This window comes from Gymnodraco acuticeps, unplaced genomic scaffold (assembly GCF_902827175.1).
Source record: "Gymnodraco acuticeps unplaced genomic scaffold, fGymAcu1.1, whole genome shotgun sequence".
NCBI classification, from domain to species: domain Eukaryota; kingdom Metazoa; phylum Chordata; class Actinopteri; order Perciformes; family Bathydraconidae; genus Gymnodraco; species Gymnodraco acuticeps.
The window spans coordinates 10,123-20,338 of NW_022990167.1; the positions used below are offsets into that span (position 1 = coordinate 10,123).

A 10,216-nucleotide genomic window follows, 5' to 3' on the forward strand; every position below is an offset into this window, starting at 1 on the left:
ATATCACAGTGGTCAAAGGTGACCAAGTGGATTTATTTAGCTGTGATTTTAAGATACTTTTTATTTAATTGACTATTTCAATTTGTAACTACTTTATACTTCTATTCCACTACAATTCAGGTTTTTACGACACATTGTAATAAATGTTTAGTGCTAAAAAATAATGGAAATACTCAGTACACCTACCTTAAAATTGTTTAACCCAATAAACAACAAAAAGTGAATTAATCCACTAAAATGTAAATATGATTCAGTGTGTTGAATTCATAGCCCAAACGGTTCGATAGGTGGCGATGTTGAGCTTTCTAGGCAGGTTCTCTACCTACATACTAACAGTAGGAGAAGAAGATGCACAGCCGTGGAAGAAGAACATGCAGGATGACGGCTCTGCTTCATGCGCCTGTAAAGGCATCCGGCGGTGTTTAAAGTGTGAAAATGCGAAGGGAACAGAACAGCTGGAGGCAAATGAAGCTAAAGTAAGCATATCTGTGTAAAAACTGTGTTAAAAAGTGTGTTTTTATCAGCAGGAAACAGCTGTAGCCTAAGCTAGTTTCGCTTTAACAATAACTACGGAAGTCCTTAATGGACAGTCCACATTTTATCAAAACACACTTTCTCGTTCAAATAAATCACTTTTCCTTATTGTTTTGTGTTTTAACCATCAGTGGTTCTATAAGGATTCAAATATCTTACTTAAATTATACCACACAGTGTAGAAATATACCAAAATATGACCCCTGTAAAATTATATACATATTTCCCGTGAATTAACAAACGACTTTTGACCAGAACATACCAAAAGTACTTGTGATGCATAATTGCCCATTTCTAAATAATGCTCATTATATTTTATAGCATAATGAGTGATGTATTAAAGCATCACTAATGTTGCAGCTGGTAAAGCTTTCTATAATACCAGGTGGATTGATCAATAAAACCACAAGATACGTTATTAGTTAATCATAATTAGTATGTATTTTTGGTACTTTTAGATGCTGCGATTTTTACTTTAATAAGACTTTTAAAGCGGGTCTTTTACTCGAGTCTTTTTCCACGGTGGTACTACTATTTCTACACAATTACAGGGTACTTAATATTAAGCAACCAGTCATGCCAACATTCATTACACTGTAATCTGAGTTTTTCAATTTTAACTGTATTGTAATATTATATTTTAACTCTACTATGTATTCTTTTGTTGACCTGTACTTAAATCATGTTTTATAAAGGTGTGTGTGATAGAGATTATGCAATGTTTTTAGTGTTTGTTGATTGTTATGTACCTGCCTGCAGGGCTCTCGACTAACTTTTTCCCCATCCTCCCGGAACCGTCCCGAAATACAATCTAAGCCGTCCCGAAATTAATGTGGACCGTCCCGAATTTAAAAATGTTAGTTTTTCTACATTATCATTAGTTAAAATCATTCAAAGCTACCTTTAACATAAAACATCATACAAATCATTAGATGATAATTCATCAACCTTTTTATTTGAGTAAATCATTCAATCACAGAAACAAAGGCCAAATATATTTAAACAAACACACAAACGAGAAAATTACTCTAATATTGAATCCAATCAAGTCCCATCCAATTAACAAACAAATCCAACACTCTGTCCTGAAGACAGAACCCAGAGTAACTGTTGTGGAATATTTTCCAAGGCCCATAACTTTATCAGTTTATCAGTTCAAACTGTCCTGACTGAGCACACGCACCTCGTAACCTTGGCTGCTGTGCTCTCAGTGTTCGGTCTCCCTGTTCCTGCCTGTTGGCGTCAGCTGATAGAGGTGTTATGATTCTATGTTCCTGCCTGTCGGCGTCAGCTGATAGAGGTGTTTTGGTTCTATGTTCCTGCCTGTTGGATCAGCTGATAGAGGTGTTATGATTCTATGTTCCTGCCTGTTGGTGTCAGCTGATAGAGGTGTTATGATTCTATGTTCCTGCCTGTCGGCGTCAGCTGATAGAGGTGTTATGATTCTATGTTCCTGCCTGTCGGCGTCAGCTGATAGAGGTGTTATGATTCTATGTTCCTGCCTGTCGGCGTCAGCTGATAGAGGTGTTATGGTTCTATGTTCCTGCCTGTTGGCATCAGCTGATAGAGGTGTTATGGTTCTATGTTCCTGCCTGTTGGCATCAGCTGATAGAGGTGTTATGGTTCTATGTTCCTGCCTGTTGACGTCAGCTGATAGAGGTGTTATGATTCTATGTTCCTGCCTGTCGGCGTCAGCTGATAGAGGTGTTGTGATTCTATGTTCCTGCCTGTTGACGTCAGCTGATAGAGGTGTTATGATTCTATGTTCCTGCCTGTTGGGTCAGCTGATAGAGGTGTTATGATTCTATGTTCCTGCCTGTTGACGTCAGCTGATAGAGGTGTTATGATTCTATGTTCCTGCCTGTTGGATCAGCTGATAGAGGTGTTATGGTTCTATGTTCCTGCCTGTCGGCGTCAGCTGATAGAGGTGTTGTGATTCTATGTTCCTGCCTGTTGGCGTCAGCTGATAGAGGTGTTGTGATTCTATGTTCCTGTCTGTTGGATCAGCTGATAGAGGTGTTATGGTTCTATGTTCCTGCCTGTCGGCGTCAGCTGATAGAGGTGTTGTGATTCTATGTTCCTGCCTGTTGGCGTCAGCTGATAGAGGTGTTGTGATTCTATGTTCCTGCCTGTTGACGTCAGCTGATAGAGGTGTTGTGATTCTATGTTCCTGCCTGTCGGCGTCAGCTGATAGAGGTGTTGTGATTCTATGTTCCTGCCTGTTGACGTCAGCTGATAGAGGTGTTGTGATTCTATGTTCCTGCCTGTTGACGTCAGCTGATAGAGGTGTTATGATTCTATGTTCCTGCCTGTTGACGTCAGCTGATAGAGGTGTTATGGTTCTATGTTCCTGCCTGTTGGATCAGCTGATAGAGGTGTTATGATTCTATGTTCCTGCCTGTCGGCGTCAGCTGATAGAGGTGTTATGATTCTATGTTCCTGCCTGTCGGCGTCAGCTGATAGAGGTGTTATGATTCTATGTTCCTGCCTGTTGGCGTCAGCTGATAGAGGTGTTGTGATTCTATGTTCCTGCCTGTCGGCGTCAGCTGATAGAGGTGTTATGGTTCTATGTTCCTGCCTGTTGGCGTCAGCTGATAGAGGTGTTGTGATTCTATGTTCCTGCCTGTTGGCGTCAGCTGATAGAGGTGTTGTGATTCTATCTTGTTATGCAGCATGTTGATGATGCTCTCAGAACTAGTTAAATACATGGGTCTGAGAGTTCTTTAGAATTAACGTGGCAACTCTACCGTGAAGTCAGAACCTCTGACTCTTGGACTTGTGATGTGAATTCTCCGGCCGTAACTCCAAATAAACCATCAGTGTTGACATCAAAGCTGCTGCTCTACCGTGTCTCCTTCCTGAGTCGGTGACTCCCACTGCATTGCTACACAGAAGTTTCCCTTACAGCAGGGGTGCCCAACCAGTCGATCCGGTTAGATACCGTTATTAATCAGCTGTAAGTTTGAGTTTGTTTGAACTTATTCATTATAATTATTGTACAAAATGGTATAAGAATGCAAACTTAAATTGATTATAGTCTATCATCAATTCAGGTTAAGAAACTAGTGTTGCTTGCATCCTATTTTAAAGGCATTTATTTGTATACTCTACTAAAATGCAACAAAAAAAGGTTTGATTCTATTAATGTTGTCTTTTTTATTGCACTGTTGTTGCAGCAGATTCCTGTGTAGCTTCAGATCTGAGTTGTCTTATTAGTAAGCCTCATTTATACTTTTGTAGCAAAACTATTTTTATATAATGGCAAAGAAAGGGTTCAGAGTCTTTTCTTTTTCCCTGAGTCATATGTGGCAGCACTGTTCAATGCTTCTTGAAAACATGACCCACTGTAGTGACGTGTGAATAAACTCCAACTCTGTATCAACAGCACTGTTGTGTAGCTTCAGTTAAATACTTGTATGTGTGTAGATTAGAAAGAGGTAAGATAAAGGATCTGCAGTATTTTATGAAGTATTAATCGTACAAAGATCAGTTTTATTCAAGTAGAAGTGTGTATTTACCTGGTAGTAGGCTGTCAGTAATGGCTACGCCTCTTTGGACTGGTAGATCTCGGCAGACTGGCAACTTTAAAAGTAGCTCTCGGTTCAAAAAAGGTTGGGCAGCCCTGCCTTACAGTAACCACTAACCAGGATGACAGTCTGTAACACAGTCAGGAGACCTTTACAAACGGCCCCGCCCCCTCGCACACAGAGATCTCGTCTGGATTGGAAAGCTCGAAAATACATCATAGACGCATGTTGTAGACTTGGCTGCCTGAGGACTGCAGATGGAAATGAGCTACTAGCTCAAATCTGTCATAATGAATCTCTTCTCTGAGATGAATGTATAGAGTATGCATGGTCCTTGTAGACATAAATACATAATAAACTTCTTCTACACTGCTGACTGTTTATTATTGACAGTTGTGCATATATTTGCCACTGTCTGATAGAATAGAATATCAGTGAGGCCATCTCTTCTTGTTTTATTGAGAGGCGAAGCCCCTCCCTTTCCGGGGGACCCCCATGGGACCTTATTTCAGAAAAAGTATGTATTGAAGTCAATGGAGAGAGAAAGATTATCTCTCGATCCCGTTTGAGTTGTGCCACGAATTACACATATGATGTTTGTCAATTTAAAAGATAATTTTGTAAGTCAAACAAAAAAACTGTGTCGTTAAACTGTGAAGTAACACTTTGTTTGTGTGAAACCGCTCAATGAACTACATCTCCCGTCTCGCTCCACACACCAAGACGGCCGTCACGTTGAAACATTTCACTTCTTTCTTTCAGAATGAGGCGGAAAGTATTAAAAGAGGTGGAAATCACTCCAAGTCTGGGCACGTTGAGAGCTACATACACACAAGGGGAGTTAGTCGGTTCCTAAGAGTCAGCATGCGGGACCGGGACTCTGGGATTTGTAGTCTTTCTAATTGCGTATTTTTCATAGTCTTATATTTCAACAGTTTTAAGACAAACTGACTTTTTTGACGTGGAAATGATTTTTAAGATTGATAAACATCATGTGTGTAATTCGTGGCACAATTCAAACGGGATCGAGAGATAATCTTTCTCTCTCCATTGACTTCAATACATACTTTTTCTGAAATAAGGTCCCATGGGGCGGAAGTAGAAGGGCGGGACTTCGCCTCTCTATGTAAATTGTACTCTCTTGTTTCTGTCTCTGAAGGCCGTGCATCAGTTCCGGTACGATCCTGAGACGAGGCTTGCTGTTCCCAGAGATGCCGACTCTTCGTGCTTCTCTTTCCCCGGAGTCTTCCTCCAGGAGGACTTCATCTCCGAGGAGGAAGAGGAGGAACTGATCAGGACGATGGATCGAGACGTTTGGAACGACTCGCAGTCAGGACGCAGGAAACAGGTGAGAGACTTCTGAACGTCATCAACACAGAATATGAACATGTGTAGTTTGGTTTTAAAGGTCCCCTAGTATCGTCTTTATCAGCAGGATATCACAGGTCTCCCATCCCACAATCCCCTCTGGTTGTTGTTGTTATGAATATCTGATGAATGAAACTAAAGTATATCGTTGCAGGATTTTGGTCCCAAAGTGAACTTCAAGAAGCAGAAGGTGCGCCTCAGCAGTTTCTCTGGACTCCCTGCTGTGAGCCGCTCTCTGGTGCTCCGGATGCAGGGCGACGCGTCGTTAGAGGACTTCAGACCGGTGGAGCAGTGCAACCTGGAATACCTTCCCCAGCGAGGGTCCTCCATCGACCCCCACCTGGACGACAGCTGGCTGTGGGGCGAGCGCCTCGTCACCGTCAACATGTTGTCAGACACAACGCTCACTATGTCCCTGGAGGAGGGGCTTAAAGAGGAGGCGGGGCTTCAAGGCAAGTTTCTGTTAACGGTCACCTATCATACAAAATCCTCTTCTCCATGTCTCTTCTACATCAACATGTGTCCCCTCTTCTTCATGTCTCTTCTACATCAACATGTGTCCCCTCTTCTTCATGTCTCTTCTACATCAACATGTGTCCCCTCTTTCTTCATGTCTCTTCTACATCAACATGTGTCCCCTCTTCTTCATGTCTCTTCTACATCAACATGTGTCCCCTATTCTCATGTTCGCTTCTACATCAAAGGGCATGTGTCCCTCTTCTTCATGTCTCTTCTTACATCACACATGTGTCCCCTCTTCTTCATGTCTCTTATACAGTCAACATGTGTCCCCTCTTCTTCATGTCTCTTCTACAATCAACATGTGTCCCCAGTCTTCTTCATGTCTCTTCTACATCACATGTGTCCCCTCTTCTTCATGTCTCTTCTACATCAACATGGTGTCCCCTCTTCTTCATGTCTCTTCTACATCAACATTGTGTCCCCTCTTCTTCATGTCTCTTCTACATCAAACATGTGGTCCCCTCTTCTTCATGTCCTCTTCTTCACCAACATGTGTCCCCTCTTCTTCATGTCTCTTCTACATCAACATGTGTCCCCTCTTCTTCATGTCTCTTCTACATCAACATGTGTCCCCTCTTCTTCATGTCTCTTCTACAGTCAACATGTGTCCCCTCTTCTTCATGTCCTCTTCTACAACCTCAACATGTGTCCCCTCTTCTTCATGGTCTCCGTCCTAACATCAACATGTGTTCCCCTCTTCTTCATGTCTCTTCTACACTACATCAACAGTGTGTCCCTCTTCTTCCAATGTCTCTTCTACATCAACAGTGTTCCCTCTTCTTCAATGGTCTCGTTCTAACAATCAACCATGTGTCCCGTCTTCATGTCTCTTCTAATCACATGGGGGTCACCCATCCCATTCATGTCTTCTAACTATCAACATGTGTCCCCTCTTCTTCATGGTCTTCTTCTACATCAAGCATGTGTCCCCTCTTCTTCATGTCTCTTCTACATAAACATGTGTCCCCTCTTCTTCATGTGTATTTCTACATCAACAGTGGTCCCTCGTTCTTCACTGTCCTCTTCTTACATCAACATGTGTCCCTCACTTCTTCATGGTCTCTTCTACATCACGTCTCTTCTTCTACATCAACATGTGTTCCCCTCTTCTTCATGTCTCTTCTACATCAACATGTGTCCCCTCTTCTTCATGTCTCTTCTTCATCAACATGTGTCCCCTCTTCTTCATGTCTCTTCTACATCAACATGTGTCCCCATCTTCTTCATGTCTCTTCTTCATCAACATGTGTCCCCTCTTCTTCCATGTCTCTTCTATCATCAACATGTGTCCCCTCTTCTTCATGGTCTCTTCTACATCAACATGTGTCCCTCTTCTTCATGTCTCTTCTACATCAACATGTGTCCCCCTCTTCTTCATGTCTCTTCTACATCAACATGTGTCCCCTCTTCTTCATGTCTCTTCTACACAACATGTGTCCCCTCTTCTTCATGTCTCTTCTACATCAACATGTGTCCCCTCTTCTTCATGTCCTCTTCTTACATCAACATGTGTCCCCTCATTCTTCATGTCTCTTCTACATCAACATGTGTCCCCTCTTCTTCATGTCTCTTCTTACATCAACATGTGTCCCCTCTTCTTCATGTCTCTTCTACATCAACATGTGTGCCCCTCTTCTTCATGTCTCCTTCTACATCAAACATGTGTCCCCTCTTCTTCATGTCTCTTCATACATCAACATGTGTCCCCCTCTTCTTCATGTCTCTTCTACATCAACATGTGTCCCCTCTTCTTCATGTCTCTTCTACATCAACATGGGTCCCCTCTTCTTCATGTTCTTCTACATCAACAGGTGTCCCCTCTTCTTCATGTCTCTTCTACATCAACATGTGTCCCCCTCTTCTTCCATGTTCCTCTTCTACATCAACATGTGTCCCCTCTTCTTCCATGTCTCTTCTACATCAACATGTGTCCCCCTCTTCTTCATGTCTCTTCTACATCAACATGTGTGCCCCTCTTCTTCATGTTCTCTTCTCATCCAACATGTGTCCCCTCTTCTCATGTCTTCTTCTACATCAACATGTGTCCCCCTCTTCTTCATGTCTCTTCTACATCAACATGTGTCCCCTCTTCTTCATGTCTCTTCTACATCAACATGTGTCCCCTCTTCTTCATGTCTCTTCTACATCAACATGTGTCCCCTCTTCTTCATGTCTCTTCTACATCAACATGTGTCCCCTCTTCTTCATGTCTCTTCTACATCAACATGTTGTCCCCTCTTCTTCATGTCTCTTCTACATCAACATGTGTCCCCTCTTCTTCATGTCTCTTCTACATCAACATGTGTCCCCTCTTCTTCATGTCTCTTCTACATCAACATGTGTCCCCTCTTCTCATGTCTCTTCTACATCAACATGTGTCCCCTCTTCTTCATGTCTCTTCTACATCAACATGTGTCCCCTCTTCTTCATGTCTCTTCTACATCAACATGTGTCCCCTCTTCTTCATGTCTCTTCTACATCAACATGTGTCCCCTCTTCTTCATGTCTCTTCTACATCAACATGTGTCCCCTCTTCTTCATGTCTCTTCTACATCAACATGTGTCCCCTCTTCTTCATGTCTCTTCTACATCAACATGTGTCCCCTCTTCTTCATGTCTCTTCTACATCAACATGTGTCCCCCTCTTCTTCATGTCTCTTCTTCATCAACATGTGTCCCCTCTTCTCATGTCTCTTCTACATCAAACATGTGTCCCCTCTTCTTCATGTCTCTTCTACATCAACATGTGTCCCCTCTTCTTCATGTCTCTTCTTACATCAAACATGTGTCCCCTCTTCTTCATGTCTCTTCTACATCAACATGTGGTCCCCTCTTCTTCATGTCTCTTCTACATCAACAGGTGTCCCCTCTTCTTCATAGTCTCCTTCTTCATCAACATGTGGTCCCCTCTTCTACCTCTTCCCCCCCCCTTTTCATGTCTCTTCTACATCAACATGTGTCCCCTCTTCTTCATGTCTCTTCGTACAATCACATGTGTCCCCTCTTCTTCATGTCTCTTCTACATCAACATGTGTCCCCTCTGTGGAAAGAGACTCTGAAAGTTTCAGGAACAAAGATTCTCTCTCTTTTTGATCCATTTCTATAAAAACCTGTCTGAAAATGAACTGATCAGATTTTGGCCACTTGATGATGTCATAACGATGTGTTGTCTTGTGTAACCATTAGCCAATCAGCAACCAAGGTAACCCCCCCCCCCCTTATCACCTGAATCTCCTCCTAGAGCTCCATTGAGTTCTTTGTAACCAAATGTCTCTCAGAGGGGCGTGGGGAGGGGCTCCTTATTTTCATCTGAAGTAACAGACAGAGAATCAGCACTTTGGAAACAGGGCTGAAACAGAGGGGATTATGGGTAATGCTGCAATGATCTGTTTGGTGTTTCAGCCAATCAGAGACAGGCTCTGGATATTGATGAGAAACAGTATAATAGGGGACCTTTAAACAGAAAAACATCAAGTGTAAGACCTCTTTGTGTTAGCCCCCCCCCCCCAGAGGGCTTCACCTTTGTCTCTTTCTAGCCTCAGGCTGAAAGTCACGTGTTCCATGTGAATGTGACATTATTCTTTTAATCCTAGTAGAGGAAGTCCAGGTCTCCGTGCTTCTTCCTCGGAGGTCGTTGTTGGTGTTGTTCGGAGAGGCGAGACACCGATGGAAACATTCGATCCGACGGGAAGATATTCAGGATCGCAGAGTGTGCAGCACCTTCAGAGAGCTGTCGGAGGACTTCCTGTCGGGGGGGCGGCACGAGGAGATGGGGGCGAAGCTGCTGGACATCTCTCTGAGCTTCAGAGGGACGCCTGTATAGAGACGGCTCAAATACTATGTTTGTTCCTGGGACATTTCATTATTTTTTTGTATATAATTAATTCAGTTAAAGTGTTTTTATTCATATGTAAAATGTGGGCATTGTACTGAAATATCTAACAAATAAACTGGATTTTGTAACATTAAGGAAACAAATTATGAAAATACAATAAACGATGTATATGAGGCCCTGATCCTCTTCAGTTTTCTCGCACCACTGGATTTCATGTTGATATATTTTGTAGAATAATAATAAAAAAAGACATTTTCAATGCCAGTTTTCCACATCACCGCTACCGGCCTCATCAACAAGACCCCCACTAACCCTCAGACACATCATCGACTCTATATTACATTAAAGGTGGGGTAGGTAATTCACTTCAGAAACACTTGTTGTATTCCATGGAATGCTCTTAACATCCCGAGAGCAATGAATATATTTT

General features: G+C 42.4%; 1 protein-coding gene across 2 annotated transcripts; it reads left to right on the plus strand.

Moving 5' to 3' along the window:
• Positions 1-278: 278 nt before the first annotated feature.
• alkbh4 (alkB homolog 4, lysine demthylase) lies at positions 279-10,051 on the plus strand. 2 transcript variants are annotated; one of them, XM_034217602.1, is made up of 4 exons: positions 279-476; positions 5,221-5,409; positions 5,584-5,881; positions 9,548-10,051. In XM_034217602.1, the coding sequence occupies exons 1-4, from the start codon at positions 294-296 to the stop codon at positions 9,772-9,774; spliced, it is 897 nt and encodes a 298-aa protein (XP_034073493.1). In that variant the 5' UTR covers positions 279-293; the 3' UTR covers positions 9,775-10,051. The 2 variants fall into 2 exon arrangements, with proteins under 2 accessions (XP_034073493.1, XP_034073492.1); XM_034217601.1 differs by having other exon boundaries at positions 320-476; positions 9,545-10,051.
• Positions 10,052-10,216: the final 165 nt, after the last annotated feature.

Coding starts and splice junctions, on each gene's coding strand:
- alkbh4 (XM_034217602.1), top strand. CDS start 294: ATGTTGAGCTTTCTAGGCAGGTTCTCTACCTACATACTAACAGTAGGA. Junction 477..5,220: donor TGGAGGCAAATGAAGCTAAA/GTAAGCATATCT, acceptor CTGTCTCTGAAG/GCCGTGCATCAGTTCCGGTA. Junction 5,410..5,583: donor AGTCAGGACGCAGGAAACAG/GTGAGAGACTTC, acceptor ATATCGTTGCAG/GATTTTGGTCCCAAAGTGAA.